The 24,317-nt window shown below is 36.6% G+C and overlaps 1 protein-coding gene across 2 annotated transcripts in view; it reads left to right on the top strand.

The window, feature by feature from the left end:
• The window catches only part of DIP2B (disco interacting protein 2 homolog B), a 340,427-nt gene that overhangs the window by 300,116 nt on the left and 15,994 nt on the right, over window positions 1-24,317 (top strand). For both annotated transcript variants that reach the window (XM_077170884.1, XM_077170885.1), the window contains 9 exons: window positions 3,218-3,341; window positions 6,006-6,127; window positions 7,901-8,012; window positions 14,797-14,906; window positions 15,399-15,529; window positions 17,146-17,314; window positions 18,164-18,334; window positions 19,358-19,419; window positions 20,354-20,411. In XM_077170884.1, the coding sequence (XP_077026999.1) occupies window positions 3,218-3,341; window positions 6,006-6,127; window positions 7,901-8,012; window positions 14,797-14,906; window positions 15,399-15,529; window positions 17,146-17,314; window positions 18,164-18,334; window positions 19,358-19,419; window positions 20,354-20,411 (1,059 nt within the window). The remainder of the gene's footprint in view (window positions 1-3,217; window positions 3,342-6,005; window positions 6,128-7,900; window positions 8,013-14,796; window positions 14,907-15,398; window positions 15,530-17,145; window positions 17,315-18,163; window positions 18,335-19,357; window positions 19,420-20,353; window positions 20,412-24,317) is intronic.

The raw sequence follows: 24,317 nt of genomic DNA on the forward strand, positions 1-24,317 counted from the left end.
ATACCTAGGAATAAATTTAACTAAAGAGACAAAAAAACCTATATAAAGAAAACTACAAAAAACTGCTAAAAGAAATCACAGAAGACCTAAATAGATGGAAGGGCATACCGTGTTCATGGATTGGAAGACTAAATATAGTTAAGATGTCAATCCTACCTAAATTGATTTACAGATTCAATGCAATACCAATCAAAATCCCAACAACTTATTTTTCAGAAATAGAAAAACCAATAAGCAAATTTATCTGGAAGGGCAGGGTGCCCTGAATTGCTAAAAACATCTTGAGGAAAAAAAACAAAGCTGGAGGTCTCGCGCTGCCTGACTTTAAGGCATATTATGAGGCCACAGTGGTCAAAACAGCATGGTATTGGCATAAAGATAGATACATCGACCAATGGAATCAAATAGAATGCTCAGATATAGACCCTCTCATCTATGGACATTTGATCTTTGATAAGGCAGTCAAGCCAACTCACCTGGGACAGAACAGTCTCTTCAATAAATGGTGCCTTGAGAACTGGATATCCATATGCAAAAGAATGAAAGAAGACCCATATCTCACACCCTACACAAAAGTTAACTCAAAATGGATCAAAGATCTAAACATTAGGTCTAAGACCATAAAACAGTTAGAGGAAAATGTAGGGAGATATCTTATGAATCTTACAATTGGAGGCAGTTTTATGAACCTTACACCTAAAGCAAGAGCACTGAAGAAGGAAATAAATAAATGGGAACTCCTCAAAATTAAACACTTTTGTGCATCAAGGAACTTCATCAAGAAAGTAGAAAGACAGCCTACACAATGGGAAACAATATTTGGAAACGACATATCAGATAAAGGTCTAGTATCCAGAATTTATAATGAGATTGTTCAACTCAACCACGAAAAGACAGCCAACCCAATTACAAAATGGGAAAAAGACTTGAATAGACACCTCTCAGAGGAGGAAATACAAATGGCCAAAAGACACATGAAGAGATGCTCAATGTCCCTGGCCATTAGAGAAATGCAAATCAAAACCACAATGAGATATCATCTCACACCCACCAGAATGGCCATTATCAACAAAACAGAAAATGACAAGTGCTGGAGAGGATGCGGTGAAAGAGGCACACTTATCCACTGTTGGTGGGAATGTCAAATGGTGCAACCACTGTGGAATGCAGTTTGGCGGTTCCTCAAAAAGCTGAATATAGAATTGCCATACGACCCAGCAATACCATTGCTGGGAATCTACTCAAAGGAATTAAGGGCAAAAACTCAAACAGACATTTGCACACCAATGTTTATAGCAGCGTTATTTACAATTGCAAAGAGATGGAAACAGCCAAAATGTCCATCAACAGACGAGTGGCTAAACAAACTGTGGTATATACATACGATGGAATATTATGCAGCTTTAAGGCAGGATAAACTTATGAAGCATGTAATAACATGGATGGACCTAGAGAACATTATGCTGAGTGAGTCTAGCCAAAAACTAAAAGAAAAATACTGTATGGTCCCAATGATGTGAATCGACACTCGAGAATAAACTTGGAATATGTCATTGGTAACAGAGTTCAGCAGGAGTTAGAAACAGGGTAAGATAATGGGTAATTGGAGCTGATGGGATACAGACTGTGCAACAGGACTAGATACAAAAACTCAAAAATGGACAGCACAATAATACCTAATTGTAAAGTAATCATGTTAAAATACTGAATGAAGCTGCATCTGAGCTATAGGTTTTTGTTTTGTTTTGTTTTGTTTGTTTTGTTCTTATTATTATTACTTTTATTTTTTTTCTCTATATCAACATTCTATATCTTTTTCGGTTATATTGCTAGTTCTTCTAAACCGATGCAAATGTACTAAGAAACGATCAGGCATCTATGTGATGATGTTAAGAATTACTGATTGCATATGTAGAATGGTATGATTTCTAAAAAAAAAAAAATGGTCAGCACAATACTGCCTAATTGTAATGTAATTATGTTGGAACGCTGAATGAAGCTGCATCTGAGCTATAGTTTTTTTTTTTTTCTCTTATATTTTTTTGTACTTTTTATTTTTAGTTATGTTTTCTCTCTGTGTTATCACTTTATTTCTTTTTCTGTTGTCGTGCTATTTCTTTCTCTAAATCGATGCATATGTAGTGAGAAATGATGACCATACACCTATGTGATGATATTAAGAATTACTGATTGCATATGTAGAATGGAATGATTTCTAAATGTTGTGTTAGTTAATTTTTTTTAATTAATAAAAAAATTTTAAAAAAATTCAGAAATAGGAAAACTCAACTTTTAGGGATGCAAACATAGGTGATTAAAATATAAAGAGAAGAAAATTAGTGATGAACTTAGGGAGTAACCATAGAGGGAAAGAGAAGGCTGTGAGCAGGGGGTCATAAGGGCGTGCTTTTGAGCTGCTGAGAATGGTTTCTTTCATGTCATACAGATTCTTACATGGCTGTTTGCTTTGTAATTTTGCACTAAACTATCCATTTATATTTTATGCACTTACCCTTATATGTGTTACATTTTACAAGGGAAAAAAGGTTCAGAAAGCACAACTTACTGAAACTTGAATGTACAGAAGGGATATTTATGAGGACATATGGGAGAAATTATCTCAGAATCAGGAATAGTTGGCTGTCTTCTGATCTCCTCATCTTTATTATTAATTAGCTGTTCATTGTAACTGTTTTTGTTTACATCTTTCCTGTTAGAAAGCTCAAAGCTGATTGAGTTTTATGTCCAGCAAATGTATGTGATCATGTGACCAGCATTTATTGTCCTGACCTCCCTCCTGGCTTCATTCTACTTTTATTTCCTTTACTCATATCTTTACTTAAAAGATGGGCGGGTGATAGTGGTGCAGTGGCAGAGTTCTCGCCTGCCATGCCAGAGACCTGGGTTCAAATTCTGGTGCCTGCCCATGCAAAAAAAAAAAAATTATGTATTTTAAAATACCTTAAGAAAGATCATAAATAAATATGTTTGATTTAAATTAATGTTGCTATTCCCTAAGTATCTGCTCACATAGAAAAAGAAATGGAATCCTGCACACATCTTTTGGTACTAGGGGAATTTTCACTGGAGTTAATATCTTGCTAAAGATAATCTACCAAGGTACAAGCCTGCGAGATATGATGTTGAATTGGCTGTACTTGTTACTTTTTTATTTCCATACTGAACTTCGCCCTATTTTACTTTCTTCTGTTTAAAGGGAACTACTGTGTGCACAGCTAGCTGCCTTCAGCTTCATAAGCGAGCAGAGAGGATTGCATCAGTTCTTGGTGATAAAGGACATCTAAATGCAGGAGACAATGTGGTGTTGCTGTATCCACCTGGTAAGCTATGGATTGGTGGACTAGGCTTTAAGTTCCATTGTTAGACTACAGACTATAACAGGACAGAACTCAGAGCTGCAGCAGTGCCCACATAGGCTGTGCATTTCCCAGCCTTAGCAGTACCGCCTGCACAGACTAAGGTGTGAACCAAGCCCTACCTCTCGAATGGTACAGTGCTCTGGCTGTTTTGTTTTTGTTTTTTTCCAGTTTGATGCCATTTATTTAATTTTAAGAAACAAGCAAAACTAAATAGTACCTAGTTTGAGAATACATGTATTTCTTACAAAAGAATCAAGAGAACTAATCAAAATCATCTTCTTAAAAAAAATTATTTTTGAGAAATCGTCACACATGTACAGTCCATCTACAGTATACAATCAGTGGCTCAAAATATCATCACATAGTTGTGTATTCATCACCATAATCATATTTAGAACATTTGCATCACTACAGAAAAAGAAATAAAAAGAAAAAAAACTCATATATCCCATATCCTTTACCCCTCCCATTGACCACTAGTATTTTCTTTTTGACCACTAGTATTTTAATCCACTCAAATTTTTAACCTTTATCCCCTTCTCTTATTTCTTTATTTATTATCCTTGATAAAAGGAGCATCGGACACAAGGTTTTCACAATCACATGGTCACATCGTAAAAACTGTATAATTATACAGTCTTCAAAAATCAAGGCTACTGGTTAAATTTAGTAGATTGAAATGCTAGTGATCAGTGAAAGGGAGTGATATGGGGTATAGAAAAAAATTAGGGGAAACAGGTTAAAATATATTGGTAGATGGAAATACTGGCAATCAATGAGAGGGAAGGGTAAGGGGTATGGTATATATGAGTTTTTTTTTCTTTTTTCTTTTCATTTCTTTTTCTGAATTGATGCAAATGTTCTAAGAAATGATCATGGTGATGAATATACAACTATATGATGATATTGTGAGTTATTGATTATATACCAAGAATGGAATGATCATATGGTAAGAATGTTCATTTTTGTGTGTTGTTATGTTTAAAAAAATTTTTTTAATTAAAAACAAATCAAGGCTGCTGGAACACAGTTCAACATTTTCAGTTACTTCCCTCTAACCACTCCAATGCACCATAAGCTAAAAAGAGATATCCATATAATGCATAAGAATAACCTTGAGGATAACCTCTCGACTTTTGTTAGAAATCTGTTAGGCACTGAAATGTTATTTTGTCTCATTTCCCTCTGCCCCCTTTTGATCAAGAAGGCTTTCTTACTCCTGTGATGCTGGGTCCCAGCTCATCTCAGAAGTCCTATCCCACATTGCCCCTGGCTCTGTTTTATTTACATTTATATCCCTACCATCCAGCCTGGTCCCTGGCACATAAAAGGCACTCAATAAATATTGAGTGAATGAATGAAGACCTCAACTGCCTGACTTTTGGAAAGCCTCAAACTAATGCTTTGTTTCTAGGAGTGTTAGGAATGAGACCATTTCACCCAGTGTCCAAAAGAATGTTGTGCTTGATCTCTGTTGACTTAATATTCTCCATATTGTGATTAGTATTCCCCCATTGCCTCTTTCATCTATCATGCTGTAATTTAATTCAGCAACATTCTCTACCTAATAAGAGAGACTCAGAACCATTTGGTATCATTTTGGTGTAAATATTATTAAAATTTCTAGGTGAGATATTTATGATGTCCCTTCTTTTAATTTTTTCTGCCTCCTAACTCACTCATACATTCAGCCCTCTTTTGGTCTTTTATCTCCCTTACTTCATTTCACTCTGCAATTCTTAATTAACTGTCTTATTTACATTAGGATTCATAGAAAGACATCTGGTTTAGGAATCCCTCCCATGGTGTTCTTATGAGATTGTCTTCCATCTGTCAGTTAATACCGTGGTGATAGACCAGAGCACTTATGAAGAGTCTGCTTCCTAAGTCTTGATATTACAGAATTTTCTTCATAATTGAGTTACACTTTACCTCCCTAAAATTTGCACATTGATGGAGCAAATCTAATTGCTTTTCACATGGCAACTTTACAAATATTTGAAGAAGCGCAGGTATTCCTCATTTCTTCTTTCCTTATTCTTTTATTTCCCACATTATGCATCCCTTGTTTCTGCAGTTATTTATTTTCCTAAGTTAAAATATCAAAACCCTTCCCCATACTCCTGGCAACTTTCTTCTGAATACCATTCCTGGGGTGGCCTGAGCAATTGAAAATTCATTGGGGTATATAACTCCATGTTTTTGAACATTATAGTTTCATTAAACCAGTTCCACTTCATCCTTATAGGTTTATATGGCTGCTGTTATTTTTCTTTTCACCTAAATACAATGCCACAGTTTATTGTTTTTCATTTTTATTTTGTCAGTTCAACACTCATTCTGTCTTTTCAAGGATCTTTCCAGAATTTACATTACCTCTGACTTTCATTCTTGTTATTTATTCTTGACTTCTCTATTTTCTTTAAGTTGTTTTTTATGCTTATATCTTCACCTTCAGTGTGTTTTAAATTTAAAAATTTTTCTACTAGTGTCTCTATTAAATTGTGGTCTGAGTAACCCAGCTGGTATGTAATTTCATAAACAAGTTTTGGAAAATCTGCCTTTTAGTTTCAGCCATACCAGGCACTTTAGTGCTCTTCTAACATGGTCCTTTGTGTTTTGCAGGCATCGACTTAATTGCTGCGTTCTATGGCTGCCTGTATGCAGGGTGCATACCTGTGACAGTCCGCCCTCCTCACGCTCAGAACCTTACTGCCACGTTGCCCACTGTCCGAATGATTGTTGATGTAAGTACCAATATACCTTGTCCTGTCCTCATCTCATAAAATCCAGATTCGAGCAACTAATGACCCTTATTAATTTCCCATTTATGTTGAGTTGGCAAGTGAAATCTGTCCCTTGAAAACTCCCTCCTTTTCCTTGTCTGGTGTAAGCGATCATTGTTGTTCAATGAAGAAACTGTGATAAAATGGTTATTGGTGAGATATAAAATTGTATGCATTTATCATGAGCATTAAGGAGGTAAAGCTGTCATTAGTAGGTGCCCATAAGATTTGGTGTATTTTTTGCCCCCTTTTAAAAAAATGTAATCTGCGTGATATTTTTAAGTGTAGTAAAATAACTGTATATGCCAAGCTCTGAATTTTCCACAATCTCATATCACTTTTATTTTTGTCAGTTTCATAAATTCACCTGTATAGCATTAAAAAGTGTCCAAAGAGTTGTTTTCCATTCCTTGGGGATGATAGAAGCTTCTACACGTTATGAGAACTGAAGAAAATAAGATCAATCTATATTGCATCTATCCTAATGTACTTTAAAGCAAAGGGCAGTCTTGGCCTGTGTGTGTTGTCAGGTTATAGAATTTCAATTTATATAAAATTGTTTCTTTAAAAGCTGCTGCTCTGTCAGCAACTTGAGCCTGCAGCATAAAAGCTTTGTTTTCACTGTAGATGATTTTATTACAGCAAAGTTTGATTCAGAAAAATGCCCTTGTTATTTTATGCAAAGTGGGCCAAAAAAGCAGACAGTGGAGTTTCTTTCAGTTGATGCACTTTATGTGGGAAGTAGGTAACTTTGCATTTCATGTGTAGGTGTGCAAGATAATTTAAAATTATGAGAGCAAATACACACATAAGTGTTCCTCAAATTCAGTATGTGCTCTTGGTCTTGTAAGTTTCACTAGACAGTTGTGAACATAAACTCCAAAAATGATTATCTTACTCCTCTCATTTCCTCAGCAGTAAAGAAAAAATCCATGTCTGTTTTAGTTTCCTAGGCTGCTCCAGCAATACCATAAAATGGGTACGATTAAACAATGGGAATTTATTCACTCACAGTATGAGGCTGGGAAAAAGTCCAAATCAAGGCATCATCAAAGTGAAGCTTTTTTCCTGAAGACTCTGGCATTCTGGGGCCAGCTGCTGGCTATTCTTAGTCTTTAGCTTGTCGGACAGCAAGGCACATGGTGGCTTCTCTTGGTCTCTCCCTTCACTTCCTGGTTCTGTTGAATTTCAGCTTCAGGCTGCTCCTTATGGCTTTCTCTCTGTCTGCTGAATTTCATTCCACTTATAAAGGATTCTAGTAATCGGATTGAATTGGGCCATACCTTCAATGAAGTAACCTCATCAAAAGGTCCTACTTACAGTGGGTTCACACTCACAGAAACGGATTGATTTAAGAACATGTTTTTGTTGGATACATACAGCTTCACACCATCACAAATGTATTTTTTTTTTATGTTCTTCATGAAGTCATGAATTCATGATATTCATACTGAGACTATAACTATGAAATATTTGAGAATCACTATTGTGACCAAAACTGCAGAAATGAATTTTGTTTCAAATCCGGCTTTGAGACAATTAAGTGTTAAACATCTCCAAAAGGAAGAGTGTTAGGGAAACACTGGCCTCCTTTGTCTGATATGTGTTCTTTGAAAAATTGATAGTACCCCATCCAGTTGTGGTATGCAAATTGCTTTCGGCAGCAGCCAGAGCCTGAGGAATCACATTGGGACAAAGCCTCCTGGTGCTTATTTCTGTCCATTTGTTTTCTAGGTCAGCAAAGCAGCCTGTATCCTCACCACTCAGACCCTAATGAGGCTACTGAGGTCCCGAGAGGCAGCAGCAGCAGTGGATGTGAAAACCTGGCCAACCATCATTGACACAGGTGAAGGGAGATTTCTCCAGAGCTGTTGAGGGAGCAAGTGCGTTTACTACCTGAGAATTCCTAGATTCTCATGCCAGTGATGTTTACATAGCTCTTATATCATAACACATTCCACCTGCTAAGACAGAGGCAAAACATCATATCCAGTCAGTTTCTGTTACCAAAGGACTGGGCAGTGCAAAATCCAGATCACAACATGCTAAGAATATTTTAAACAAAAAGTATCTTTCTTTTACTCTGGACATCATCCAAAGCTGGTTTTTATGCTGAATGTGACCTTGTACTTGGAGGACCACATAAAATATTGGGAAGATCTGATCCGTGACTTCTAGATGTAATATTATCGAAAAAACACTAGACTAGGCATCAGGAGACCTGGGTTCTAATTCCATCTTCATCACTTCTTGCCTGTATAACCTTGACCAGATACTAGCCATGTAAACTTGACTGAGATTACCTTTTCCTAAAATACTACCTACCCCTGTCTAGCTTGCTTATATTTTAAAAAGAATAAATGCATCATTATGTGAAAATACTTCAAAAATCATAAAGTACATGGATTTTTGATGGTACTCTTACTAAAGAAGAGGATAAAACATGAGGATATCTGGAAAATTAGTGTATCTGGAAGAATGTGGGTTTGGAAATCAGGCAGATACCAATTTAATCCTGATACCTCTGGGAATTTTACTAACTTGTGCAAAAGTGACTATAAAATGGGGGTTATAATAACTACTTCGTGGGGTAGTAAAGATTAAATGATACAATGTAAAGTACTTGGTAGCATATAATTATAATAATATCTAACTATTACTGAGCCTTTATGTGCCAGACATTTATTACCTAATTTTATCCTCACAGCTCCTCTATTACATGTGCTATTTTTTAATGCAATTGTATTGAGATGTATTCACACACCATATAATCCATCCAAAGTATTCAGTCAGTGGTTCACAGTATTATCACATAGTTGTGAATTCATCACCACAGTCAATTGTAGAACAAATTCATTACTTCAAAAAAACAAGTAAAAATAAAAAAGAAAACCCAAAACATCCCATATCCCTTATCCCCCGTATTATTGATCCCTAGTATTGATGTGGTACATTTGTTACTGTTGATGATAGAATATTAAGATTTCTCTGTAACTATTAGTTAACAATTACTGTTAACTTAGTCCATAGTTTACAGTAGGTACATTTTTCCCATATACCATACTGTTATTAATTCCTGTCATAGTTTTGTGTATTTGTTCTAGTTCCTGAAATAACTTTATTGTATTTGCACAGTTAATCACAGTCATCATCCACCACAAGACTCACTGTTAGGCTTTCCCATGTTTAACCTCCAGCTTTCCTTCCAGTGACACACATGTCTCTAAACTTCCTCTTCCGTCCACATTCACCACATTCCAAATGTTTAATTTCAACCTACTTAAAAATTCTGCACATATTAAGCAACTGCTCCCCATTTTTTAGCCTCTTTCTATCTCCTGGTAACGAATATTCTAGATTTTATGTCTATGAGTTTACAAATTATAATTAGTTCATATTAGCAAGATCATACAATATTTGGCCTTTGTGTGTGGCTTATTTCACTCAACATAATGTCTCAGGATTCATTCATGTTGTTGTATGCTTCAGGATTTCATTATTTCTTACTGTTGAATAATAATCTATTGTATGTATATACCACATTTTGTTTATCTGTTCATCTCTTTATGGACACTTGGATTGTTTCCCTCTTGTGGCAATTATGAATAATGCCCTTATGAGCATGGGTGTGCAAGTCTCTGTTCACATCCCTGCCTTCAGATCTGGGTATATACTGACTAGCCTTAATGCCAGGTCCTAAGGCAACACTATACTTAGCTTCCTGAGAAACCACTGAACTGTCCTCCACAGTGGCTGTACCATTTGAGCATTGCCACCAGCAGTAAATAAGCATTCCTATTTCTTATCTCCTCTCCAACACTTATAGTTTCCATTTGTTTAATAGCACCCATTCTGGTAGGTGTGAATTGGTATCTCATTGTGGTTTTGATTTGCATTTCCCTAATTGTTAGTGAACTGAGCATCTTTTCATATGCTTTTTAGTCATTTATATCTCCTCTTTGGAAAAAATGTCTATCTTTAGCCCATTTTTTAACTGGGTTGTCTTTTTGTTGCATTGTGGGATTTCTTTAATTTTGGATATCAGACCCTTATCAGATACTTTCTCCCATGGACTCAGCAGCTTATTTACTCTTTTGAGAAAATCTGTTGAAGCACAGAACTATTCAATTTTGAAGAGTCCCATTTATCTATTTTTTCTTTTGTTATTTGTGTTTGAGTATAAGGTTTAAGAAACTATCACCTATCACTAGATCTTGAAGATGTTTCACCAATAATTTCTTCTAGGAATTTTATAGTACTGGTTCTTATATTTAGGCCTGTAATCTATTTGGAGTTAGTTTTTGTATAGGGTATGATACAGGAGTCCTCTTTCATTCTTTTAGGTGTAGGTATCAAGCATCCCAACACCATTTATTGAAGAGACTATTTCTGTCCCAGATGAGTGGACTTGGGAGCCTTATTAAAAGTCAATTAACCCTGTCTGAAGTTCTGTAAAGTTTCACTCACCAAGTTTATTTTTTCTAAACTTAAAATTTACACATTGTTCCTATGCCAGATAAGTCCTAAAACCCAGAGGCATGAGACTGTCTGAGAACATCAACTAGTTGCATCCCTGTACCCTGTAATGTCAACATCCCTTTTCAACATAAAGAAGTTAGAATGGTCATTGCCCAAATATCCGTGTAGGTTGGTCAAAGGATCAAATGAGGAGGAGGAGTTGAAACAGAGAAGATAGGATTTAACAGATTATTGTGACTAGTGAATCACTGTACTGATATTTCTAGTTAGTCTCTGGTGTGTTAGAACAGCCAGAAGGAAATACCTGAAAATGTGAAACTGTGACCCATTCCATACTTTGAAATTTGCTCTATAACTACTTGTTAAAACTGTACTTTGAAATTTATCACTTTTCTTCATATTTCACAATAAAAAATGTTTAAAAAAATCAGTACATCAAAAAAAAAGTCAATTAACCATTGATCTAAGGGTCTATTTCTGAATCACTTCATTTCCATTGATTGATATGTTTATCTCTATGCCAGAACCATGCTGTTTTGACCATTTATAATATGGTTTAAAATTAGGAAGTGTGAATCCTCCCACTTCATTCTTCTTTTTCAACATATGTTTGGCTATTCAAGTCCCCTTACCCTTCCAAATAAATGTGGTTATTAGCTTTTCCATTTCTACAAAGTAGGCTGTTAAAATTTTGATTGGTATTGCATTGAATCATAGATCAATTTGGGTAGAATTGACATCTTAACAACATTTAGCCTTCTAATCCATGAACATGAAATGTCTTTCATTTATTTAGATCTTTGATTTCTTTTAGCAGTTTTTTATAGTTTTCTGTGTCCACGGCCTTTACATTTTGCTTAAATTTATTCTTAGATATTTGATTCTTTTAATTGCTATTGTAAATGGAATTTTTTTCTTGGTTTCCTCCTCGGATAGCTCATTACTAGTATGTAGAAACACCACTGATTTTTGTGTGTTGATCTTGTATCTTGCTACTTTGAACTCATTTATTAGCTCTAGTGGCTTTGTCATATTTCTTTTTAGGACCTTATAAATATAGGATCATGACTTCTGCAAATAGTGACATTTTTACCTCTTCTTTTCTTATTTAGATGCTTGTTATTTCTTTTTCTTGCCTTATAGCTCTAGTTAGATCTTGTAGTACAATGTTGAATAAAAGTGGTGACACTTGGTGTCCTTGTCTTGTTCTGATCTTAGAGAAAAAGCTTTCAGTCTCTCACCATGGAGTACATTAGCTGTGGATTTTTCATATATGCCCTTTATCAGACTGATGAATTTTCCTTTGATTCCTGCCATTTGAAGTATTTTTATCAATAAAGGATGCTGAATTTTATCATATGCCTTTTCTGCATCAGTCAACATGGTCATGTGATTTTCTCCTTTCAGTTTGTTAATATAGTATATTACGTTAATTTTCTTGTGTTGAAGCACTTTGCATACCTGAAGCAAAACCTACTTGGTCATGGTGTAAAATTCTTTTAATGTGCTGTTGGATTCAGTTTGCAAATATATTGTTGAGGAATTTTGCATCTATATTCATTAGAGAAATAGCTCAGTAATAGTCTATTATTTAGTATCTTTATCAGGCTTTGGTATTAGGATGATGTTGGCTTTACAGAATGAGTTAGGTAGTATTCTCTCTTCTTCAATTTTCTGGAGAAGAATTTGAGCAGAATTAGTTCTTAATTCTTCTTGGAATGCTTGGTAGAATTCACATGTGAAGCCATCTGGTCCTAGGCTTTTCTTTGTTGGGAAGTTTTTTTTTATTATTACTAATATTTTTATTGAAATATCTTCACACACATATAGTCCATCCAAAGTATACAATCAGTGGCTCACAATATCATCACATAGTTGTGTACTCATCACCATGATCATTTTTAGAATATTTGCATCACTCCTGACAAAGAAATAAAAAGAAAAAACTCATATGTACCATGCCCCTTACCCTTCCCTCTCATTGACTACTAGTATTTCAATCTGCCCCCCCCCCTTTTTTTACCCCTTATTGTGACCCCCCCATTATTTATTTATTTTTTTACTCATACCCTGTCCATACCCTGGATAAAGGGAGCATCAGACTACAAAGTTTTTCACAACCACACAGTCACGTTGTAAGAGTTATATAGTTATACAGTCTTCTACGAGAATCAAGGCTACTGGAAAACAGTTCAACAGTCTCAGGTACTTCCCTCTAGCCACTCTGATACATCACAGACTGAAAAAGGATATCTATATAATAGTGCATAAGGATAACCTCTTAATTCTGTTTGAAATCTTTCAGCCACTGAAATTTTATTTTGTCTCATTTTTCTCTTCCCCCTTTTGGTCAAGAAGGAGCTCCCAATCCCATGATGCCGGGTCCCTGCTTATCCTAGGGAATCCCATTTTGGGGAGGTTTTTGATTACTGATTCAATCTCTTGATTTGTGATTGGTCTTTGTTGAGATCTTCTATGTCTTCTCAAATGAGACTGTTCATGTGTTTCTAGGAAATTGTCCATTTCATCTAAGTGGTCTAATTTGTTGGCATATAGTTCTTAGTAACCACTTATCTTTTTTATTTCTTTGGGTCCAGGATAATGCCTCTCCCCCCATTTCTGATTTTATTTAACTGCATGTTCTCCCTTTTTGACTGTCAATCTAGTTTGTCGATTTTACTGATATTCTCAAAGGATCGACTTTTGATTTTATTGAGTCTCTATTGTTTTGTTGTTCTCCATGTCATTTATTTCTGCTCTAATCTTTATTTCTTTCCTTCTGCTTGCTTTGGGATTAGTTTGTTGTTCTTTCTCCAATTTTCAAGTTGTTCAGTTAGGTCTTTGGTTTTTACTCTTTCTTTTTTAATGTAGACCTTTAGGGCTATAAATTACCCTCTCAGTACTGCCTTGCTACATCCCATAAGTTTTGATATGTTCTGTTCTCATTTTCATTCATCTCAATATGTTTACTGATTTCTTGCCATTTCTTCTTTGACCCACTGATTATTTAAGAGCATATAGGTGCTATGTTTATCCGCATTTTACAGATATGAAAACTGTGGCATGGAGAGGTTAAGTAAATATCAGAGCTCAGATTCAAACGCAGCTAGTCTGACTCCATTCCCAGCCTCTTAACTATTAACTTTTGTACTCTTTTTTCAATAAGTTCCATATGATATCTACCTCAGTAAGATGTATATGGATTTAAATGCAAGGATGGCATATGTTTGTGGCTACTGTATGCCAGTTGCTGAACTACATTTTTTGTATTTGTAACTTAAAGACATATGCACAGTCATATAATATATAATACAAATGGACTGTTGGTGCTGATGATGCAAGTAGATATACTGTAGTTAGTAGCTCAATCAGATTTCAGAATCAAAATTGTTTGTTGATCCGGAAAGCTGAAGGAACCTTTATGTGGTTCTGAAGAGGCATGATTGGAGCCAGCGACATCCTTGGTTTTGACATACTTGAAAAGCAAATTTGGGGATGAGAGGGAAGTTTAATGAGCAAAAGAATGTAATTCTCAATTCTAAATTATCATTCTTAAAAATCTTTTCAACTTTTAAAGTAGTCCATGATTAATGAATGTACTAAACTGTAAATAATGAATTACTTGAGTCTAGTGTGATAATAACTGATGCCTTTTTTTGAGCATATTACTTTAAAATAGCATTGTTATTTTTAAAGTGCTTTATGTGAATGAACTTCCCAACACCATTCTATGAAAATAGGAATCATTTTCATTTTAAAGAGAAAGAAACTGAGACACAAAGAGGTTAACTAAACTGCAAGGTCACATAGCTGGTAAATGGCAGAGCTGGAATTTTTTCATGGGCAGCCTGCCTTCTTGTGCATTTTTAATGGCTATATTATATTACCCCTTACTAAGCTTCTATTAAACAGATTTATCTGATGAAGGTATGTTTGCTTATGTTCTCTAGTGGTGTCCTCCACCCCAAACCACTTCTTGGAGTGACATACATAAGCTTCCTGGTTAAATATGAGAAGCTTAAGCTTTAGCAAATCTCAGAAGCTAAATTTGGCCCTAGCAAAGCCACAGAAAACCAGTTAAAGAGCAGTGATTTTCATGGTCCAGCATGTCTGACTTACACTGTTTTCTTTTTTTTTTCTTTTCATTGCAGATGATTTACCTAGGAAACGGTTACCTCAACTGTATAAACCACCCACTCCTGAGATGCTGGCATATCTTGATTTTAGTGTCTCCACAACTGGCATGCTCACTGGAGTGAAGGTAAAATAGTCTGGATATAGTCTCTCATTCACTGGATGCTGGTAAAATGCCAGGTCTGCAAAAAATAGAGATGAGTACTATCCCAGGGACTTTCAATGCAGTAGCCAAGTGGCTGTACCAGAGACCAGTAGGCAGAGGATCAAGGGTCCCTGCTATATTTAAATAACCACTTCGGCTCTCCGGAATAAGTTATCCCAAGGAATTTGTATGATGATGTTTTCAGAACTTAGCATAGAGGCAAACAGATAATAAGGGTTGTAGTTAAGGCCAGTATGAAATCTTAGATTCATGTTTCAGTTCAATATTGATAAAAATTAGTTAACAGAAATACATCACCTTAATTTAGATGTAGATTAGGCTTGAAGCAATGAAAAAATACATGCTATTTGGAGGAGTGTGGGAGAATCAAAACTTCTTGAAAGTTTTGGTAGCGATGTTTTTCTGCTTCCCAGATTGACAGTTTGGTTCTGTTCTCTGTTCCTTACTTTCCAGATGTCCCACTCTGCAGTTAATGCTCTTTGTAGAGCTATTAAGCTCCAGTGTGAGTTGTATTCTTCTCGGCAGATTGCCATCTGCCTTGATCCTTACTGTGGACTTGGATTTGCACTCTGGTGTCTCTGCAGGTAGGAATTGAAAAACCAGGGAAACGGAATGTGTGTAAATATACCCTGGGGTTATAACCATTGCAACCGTCCCTTGCTCCTCTATTTTGGCAAAGTTTTAATAAAATGTTGATATTTCCAGAGTTTATGCCCCTAATGTGTATCTCTGATGTTGTTTAGTTTTGTTTGCATTCCCTTTTTCTTTTCTGTTAGTTTTATAATTCACACAAAAGGGCAGTGATCTTATTATCTGTTCTCTGCTCCATTCTTTAATCCTCATTTTAGAAGCAGAGCCAAGTAGAAGGCTGATACTTGGGTGAAGTAGGTCATGCTTTGACAGCCAGAATATACCCCGTAGGCCTGGCAGGAAGAAGAATAATGAAATGGAATGATAGCATGTGGATTGAAAGTAGCTTGCTTGTCTTTGCCAAATCACTTTTTGCAATGGAGTAGACTCCAACTCCTTCCACTGTCCACTCACGGAACTCCAGGCCTGCACTTTCCCCTCCTTGGTGAATATCTCCATGAATCTTCACAGACACCTGCAACTACAACTTTTCATCTTCCTTCTGTGTCCCCATCTTTGCTAGGATAGGACTGTCCACCTAAGAGCCCAAACTAGAAATTTGAGCACTATCTTCAACTTTTATATCATCTATGTCTCTCATCTAATTAAATGTCAAGTCTTTGGCTCAGTTCTTCCTAAACCTGTCTGTACAGAAGAGCCACTTAGGGGTCTTTAAAAAAGTAAAACAAAACAAATTAATGGGCCTTCCCCAGACTTAGTAAATTAAGATCTCCAGAGATCTTAAAAATACAGTTCCTGTATTTTTTAATACAGGATTCCTGGACTCCTAGTGATTCTGATTTATGCTGGTTTACAAAGCTTAAGATGCACAGCTGTAGATTATTCCTGTAATATATGACTCTGCCATTCCTTCCTCTTTATCCTGGCTGCATTTCAGATTGGGTTCAGGCCCTTGTCTCTCACCTGCAGTATTGCATCCTCTCCTTAGTATCTCAGCCTAGTGTCTCACATCCCTCCTCCATGTTACCAGTTTGCCTCAATTTAAAGCTCTAATTACTGCTGCTGGATACGTTAAGCCCTTTTATAGTTTTGCCCCCACCCTTCTGACCTCACTTCTCACCACTCCCCCTTGTGTCCTCTGCTCTAGCATTTTACCCGGAAATATGATTTCTGACAACCTTAAACATACCACGTGCTTTTATAACCCTGTGCCTTTGTAAATGCTGTTCCTCAGCCTGGAATGCCTTCACTACCATCCCCACTTCTCCCAAATTCCTGTTCATTCTTCAAATCCCAGCTCAAGTGTCACCTGCTCAGTGAAGCGCTTCCCCAACACCCCTTACTTCCCCAATTGTATTTAATTGCTTCTTTTTCCATGTTCTCAGTGTCCTTTATTCACCCTCAGGTATTGCACTTACCACAGTCTGCTTTATCTTATAGTTATTCTGTATTGTGAGTTGCTTAGGAAGAAGGCTAATTCTTAGACTTTTTATGTCTAATACGACCTAGCACTGTCCTTCATACACAGTAAATATTTGATCAAATTCTAATAATATCAAAGATTTTAGGATGAGTTAATAATGTCAGCTCTCACCTTTCATCATTGCAGTGTCTATTCAGGTCACCAGTCCATCTTAATTCCTCCTATGGAGTTAGAAAACAACCTGTTCCTCTGGCTCTCCACTGTCAACCAGTATAAAATTAGGGATACTTTCTGCTCCTATTCAGTAATGGAGCTCTGCACTAAAGGACTTGGAAACCAGGTGGAGGTGCTAAAGGTAAGAAGTAACTGAAACAAGTCGCTGGTCTTGAGAGGTTTTAAAGAAATGGGGGCAAGGCATGGTAATACCAAATTAGAGGGTGCTAGATATGTCTGTCTGCCTTTTTCTGTCCAGTCAATTAAATAGGTTTTTTTTGTAAACCTCAAAGCTTTTTTTTAGCTCTTTCACCTTCCCAGTTAACGAACTCCTTCAGAGTTTAAGCTGATTTTTATTTTGTGAAGAAGAGTGTGAAACTAGTTAGGAAATTAAATGAAAATGACTCTTTATGAATAGATAAAAGGGAACCGTAACCTCCCATAAGATTTTTTTTTTCTGACAGGAACTTGAAGCCTCTGAATTTGAGCGATTCTGGGCTATCCCAATAATAAGACTAGCTCATTCATGTGTATAACCAGTGATCCTATATCTAACTGATGTGTGGGAGGTTCAGATGAAGATGTCGAGTTATCTTTCATAGAGAATTATGACCTTAAGAGTGAAAAAAGAGACAAGTGATTAGATCTCCAGAGTTTTATATATATTTTTCTCTGTTGCTTCTCTCCAATTGGAAATAGCAAGAAAATCTAAGCTTCAGTAAAGAGGAGGAATAAAAATGTATTGCTGAAGAATCTAAGATTTTTAGATGAAAGAGGAAAGAAACAGAGAAGAGCAAATCTACCAGAGAGCAGTGATTTTATGGAATGCCTAGGCATTTTCTTCTTTTTCTAAAATTTTTGTCTTTATATATCTGAGGTGGGATAAGCAGTTCCTTGGCTTTTCCTGGCTAAAGAGGAGAGCGATGGCCCCATATATTCAGTTATTTAATGATTCTTCCAACTCCAGCTCATGCCCATGGTATCTTTTCAGACAAGAGGAATCAATCTCTCCTGCATCCGGACTTGTGTGGTGGTGGCGGAGGAGCGGCCTCGCATTGCCCTCCAGCAGTCCTTCTCCAAACTCTTTAAAGACATCGGTCTGTCCCCTCGGGCTGTCAGCACCACTTTTGGATCAAGAGTCAATGTAGCAATATGTTTACAGGTGACCATTTTTGACATCTTGGTTCCTAACAAATGGCAGAGGCATATGCGGTACTTCAGAGCACAGACTAAATCTAGATTGCCTAGGTTGAGTCCAGTTCCTTACTTGCTGTGGGACTTTGGACTTGTTATTTTAATGTCCCTGTGTCTTGTTTTGCTCATCTGTCAAATGAAGATAATAGTGTGTTTCACAGGGTCGCTTAGCATGATCACTGGATTACTAAGTGCCAAGTGCTTGGAGCGGTGCCTGGCAGATGAGCACTGATATAAATATTTATTCTTATTCATAGTTTTATGGTCCAAACCAATGAATCAAGGAGATTGCTGAGTCCTATTTGAATTTTATTTATATATACCCTCTGTTTCTCTGTCTCCTCTATATTTTACATCTCGTTTGCAAAGGAAACACAAATAAGTCTGTATTATTTTCTCCAGCCAGATGGCAACTTTGCCATCTTATCCTTCATGGGTATAAACTCAGTCTGATTTTTTGAAGCTTGGAGGCTAATAAGGTGAATGTAGGAGAGCAGGAGTGAAAAATGGTGTCAAACATGGGTCAAGTCTCCTGTGACCTTAATGACTTTGAGTAGCATCAATGAAGCTTTCGCCATGGAGACTCCTCATTGGTCTCTCGCTGTCAGCTTGGACTGCAGTTGGTTTTGAAAATCCCTGAGTTGACATTCCTTTCCTGCCTCATCCCTGCTTTGAGTAAAAGGATGAAAATCTCCTCAGCTTAGTAACGTTTAGTGCTGTGGGAGTCCCTGTGAAGGAGGGAGAGTAGAGGGTCTGTTCTCGCACAGCGCGGGGAAGAAGCACTGGAAGAAAGCCAGGCCCGGAGTCTCTTCCAGTTGTTGGCTGTGACACTGCTCACCTGGGTGAAGAGAGAGTGAGCTTCCAAAGCAGAGTTTGCTCTCCTTGTGTGTATGGCTAACGTGTCTATTTTTTTTTACTTGAAAGTAGGGAATATGGAAATACAGTTAATTTAAATTTTAAGTAAATAATACATCGATTTATTTTCCTTTAGGGTACCTCAGGGCCTGACCCGACTACCGTGTATGTAGACCTGAAGTCCTTAAGGCATGACAGGTATGGTGCATTTATTTTGCACACTCTGTATTCGATTTTGCACACTCTGTATTCGATATTGTAAGCTTAGAAAGTTCTGAACCACAAGAAAGTCAGCCTTTTCCCTCAGTCTGTTTATGTTTGTTTCTTCCAGGAGGGGGACTGGAAGAGGGAAGGAATTATTTCCTTATTAGTAATATCTGATAAGATTTACATTTATCAAAAGAAAGCTGTAATTCTCACAGTGTTGACTGTTCTTTCACATCAAAAAATGTAATACTTAGTTCCTGACTGTATAAAAGTATTTTCTAACATTTAACATAAACTAAAATGGATAGACTCTTTCCTCTCAGAGTTTAAAAATAAAAGATGCCATGCCAGAGACCCAGGTTTAATTTCCCCGTGCCTGCCCATGCAACAATAAATAAATAAATAAAAGATGGCAGAGACAGTAGGGTTTTTGCAGCACTTTTTCTGAATCCCCTTTGTCACCTTGGAAGAGATTAGCAGTGTCCTAAGGAGGGCACCTGGTCTGAGGGTTCTGAGACTTTTGCCAAAACCCGACTGACTTTGTTGTGTTTACTCAGCCTGCACAGATAGAGCATCTCTCCAGGGCAGAGGTTCTCAAATGGGGTAGATTTTGCCCTGCACCCCCCCAGGGGACATTTTTGCTTGTCATAACATGGGTGGTACTACTGGTATTTAGTGGTTAGAGGCCAGGGATGCTGCCAAACATTATGCAAGGCTCAGGACAGCATCCGACAACAAAGAATTGTCTGGCCCGAAGTGTCACTAGTGCTGAGGTCACCAGAAGCCCTGTTCTAGAATGAGAAGTTAGGGGTCTTGCGAAAGTAGTATATAGCTATAGTAGAAATGGTAAATTCATTTTTTTTAATTAAAAAAAAAGGTTTTTAAATTCATTTTTAAAATATGTTAACTATTTGTTCTTCCATAGGGTTCGTCTTGTAGAACGGGGTGCTCCCCAGAGCTTACTCCTCTCAGAGTCTGGAAAGGTAATTTATCCCATTAATGTTGGGAAGGTGGGCTCTGGAGCAGTGATTTGATTTAAGGAGACTTGAAGCCATATAATATATGGGTTCTCTCTTTCTACCGTTAGTACTTAGGACAAGAAAACTTAAAATCTGGATGTAATTCAACAATTACAGTCTAACTAGTCTTTTCAAATACATATAGATACATGCATAAGAAAAATATTAGATTTAAACTTTCTTGATTTCAGTAAAATTTTTTTAACCTACATGCTATTCTTACTGGCACACCAGAAAAATCTGATGTTGATTATGTTCAAGATGGATTGATGAGCAACATTGAAAAAGAGTCAATTCTATTTTTATAATGGTTACAAGGAGAAAAATAGAGGTGACAGACTTAAGTTAGAATAGGAAGGTATGGTTTAAGATCAGAGAAGAAATCTATGTATTTAAAGTTGCAAGATAAATCAAAAGTGGGAAGAGATTAATATTCGAGAGACAGAGTGCCTATGGGATAAGATTTCTTAGATAAGAAATGGAACTTGAAAATGTTAAAAGGGATATTGAGTTATGCTCAGTTTACTAAGGATGATGGTATACACCAGCACCTACTATCAAGCTAGACAGCTCTTGTCTTAAGTAAAGTGGCTTATCAGACTTCATGGAGAGCTCACTGCAGCTTCCCTCTTCCGTGTGAACCTTTAAAGTGGAGTTGGGTTGATTTTATTATTGTTTTGTCCAGTCTCCATTTATCTCAGTTAGTGGTTAGGCACGCTCAGGATTAGCCCAGTGGCCGTATTTGGCGCAGTCTAGAGAAGAGATGATATCTTCTTCTTTCTAGAGATTTTAGATATTTGAGCCCAGACAATCATTGTAGAGCTTCTCAAGTAATCTTATAGTTTAAAAATCCAGGCTAAAAAAGGGAGGTTTAAGGCAGCAGGGTATGGGTAACCAGAAAGGCCTTTCTTGTGTTAGGCCCAGAACCAATCTCTCAGCTAGTGCCTGTTTCTTCCTTTTTCCTTCTAAGGAAGATTCCAGGCATGTGGAAGTCTTTCAGGAACCCAGGGATATGATCTCTATCTATTGTCCTACAAAACTGCCACCACCCTCTCTGACACTCAAAGTTCCTCTACCTCTATCGCTGGTTATAAACTGGAGTGGAGTCTCTCCAGATGCTTCTTGCCTTCTGGGCTGCCCTCTCTGCTTTAAGGGGTTTTATTGTTCTCACTTCAATGAACAGGTAGATCATGAGAAAGGAAAGTTACATAGTTAAGTAATCCTGCAAAATTCCTACTGTTATTATCTTGTTCTGCATCTCTCATCTCTCTGAAGAGATGGTAACTGGTTCTCTGTTTTCCTTTAAAAAAAACAACTTTTGATTTATTTTATAATACTGTCAAACTTTCAGGACAGTTTTAAAAAAAAAAGGGAACCCCATAGAAAGAACTCCAGCATAACCTTTACCTGCTCAGATACCCAGATCCAACAATTTTAATATTTTGCCACATTTGCTGTTAAAATTCTGTCTATCCATTTTTCTATTTGTCAACCCGTTTTCTGTATACGTCATGCTTCTTGTGCACTTAATACTGTCGTGTACATTTCCTAAGAACAAACAGATGCACACTTAAAGTGCAGTTATATAAAGTTCAAGAAATTTAACATTGATATAAAGCTTATAGTTTATATTCCAATTCTTTCATATGTCCCAGTAAAGTCCCTTAGAGCCTTTTGACCTCCCTTGCTCAGTCTCAACCAGGATAGTATTATTACATTTAATTGTCATCATCTTTTTAGTTACTTTTTTTTTTTAATTGTAGGAGCATGTATACAACATAAACTTTCACATCTCAACAACTCCCAAGCATTCCATTCAGAGGTATTGATCACATTCACAATATTGCAGTAGCCTCACGACCTTCCATTACTAAAATTTTTCTATCTCCTCAAACTGAAACCCTATACCCATTAACTCCCCATTCCCCCTGCCCCTGGCAACCTGTACTCTTAATTTCTGTCTATATGACCTTGCACATTCTCAGATATTTTCTTTGTAGTTACCATGGACTTAAGTTTAACATCCTAAATCTGTAACAATCTTGTTTGCTTTGATACCAGCTTAACTTCAGTAGTATATATAAACTGTGTTCCTATACCCTCTGTCTCTTCACTATTATATAGTTTTCACAGATTACTTGTTTATATATTATGAATCCCAAACCACTGATTTATTATTACATTTATGTATTTGCGTTTTAGATCCTGTAAAAGGTAAAAAAGGGGCATTACAAACCAAAAATAAAATAGTTTTGGCATTTGTATTTACCGATGTCATTACCCTCACCATGTTCTTTATTTCTTCGTGCAGCTTTGATCTATTTTGTCTTTTGTCCTTTCCTTTCTACTGGTACAACCTCTTTAGCATCACTTCTAGGACCGGTCTAGTGGTGATGAAGTCTCAGTTTTGTTTATCTGGGAATGACTTAATCTCTTTCCTCACTTTTTTTTTTTTTATTAATTAACGGAAAAAAAGAAATTAACCCAACATTTAGAAATCATACCATTCTACATATGCAATCAGTAATTCTTAACATCATCACATAGATGCATGATCATTGTTTCTTAGTACATTTGCATCGGTTTAGAAGAACTAGCAACACAACCGAAAAAGATATAGAATGTTAATATAGAGAAAAAAAATAAAAGTAATAATAGTAAGAACAAAACAAAACAAAACAAAAACCTGTAGCTCGGATGCAGCTTCATTCAGTGTTTTAACATGATTACTTTACAATTAGGTATTATTGTGCTGTCCATTTTTGAGTTTTTGTATCTAGTCCTGTTGCACAGTCTGTATCCCATCAGCTCCAATTACCCATTATCTTACCCTGTTTCTAACTCCTGCTGAACTCTGTTACCAATGACATATTCCAAGTTTATTCTTGAATGTCAATTCACATCATTGGGACCATACAGTATTTGTCTTTTAGTTTTTGGCTAGACTCACTCAGCATAATGTTCTCTAGGTCCATCCATGTTATTACATGCTTCATAATTTTATCCTGTCTTAAAGCTGCATAATATTCCATCGTATGTATATACCACAGTTTGTTTAGCTACTCGTCTGTTGATGGACATTTTGGCTGTTTCCATCTCTTTGCAATTGTAAATAACGCTGCTATAAACATTGGTGTGCAAATGTCCATTTGTGTCTTTGCCCTTAATTCCTTTGAGTAGATTCCCAGCAATGGTATTGCTGGGTCGTATGGCAATTCTATATTCAGCTTTTTGAGGAACCGCCAAACTGCCTTCCACAGTGGTTGCACCATTTGACATTCCCACCAACAGTGGATAAGTGTGCCTCTTTCACCGCATCCTCTCCAGCACTTGTCATTTTCTGTTTTGTTGATAATGGCCATTCTGGTGGGTGTGAGATGATATCTCATTGTGGTTTTGATTTGCATTTCTCTAATGGCCAGGGACATTGAGCATCTCTTCATGTGTCTTTTGGCCATTTGTATTTCCTCCTCTGAGAGGTGTCTGTTCAAGTCTTTTTCCCATTTTGTAATTGGGTTGGCTGTCTTTTTGTTGTTGAGTTGAACAATCTCATTATAAATTCTGTATACTAGACCTTTATCTGATATGTCGTTTCCAAATATTGTTTCCCATTGTGTAGGCTGTCTTTCTACTTTCTTGATGAAGTTCCTTGATGCACAAAAGTGTTTAATTTTGAGGAGTTCCCATTTATTTATTTCCTTCTTCAGTGCTCTTGCTTTAGGTGTAAGGTCCATAAAACTGCCTCCAATTGTAAGATTCATAAGATATCTCCCTACATTTTCCTCTAACTGTTTTATGGTCTTAGACCTAATGTTTAGATCTTTGATCCATTTTGAGTTAACTTTTGTGTAGGGTGTGAGATATGGGTCT

This window comes from Tamandua tetradactyla, chromosome 7 (genome assembly GCF_023851605.1).
Source record: "Tamandua tetradactyla isolate mTamTet1 chromosome 7, mTamTet1.pri, whole genome shotgun sequence".
Classification (NCBI taxonomy): domain Eukaryota; kingdom Metazoa; phylum Chordata; class Mammalia; order Pilosa; family Myrmecophagidae; genus Tamandua; species Tamandua tetradactyla.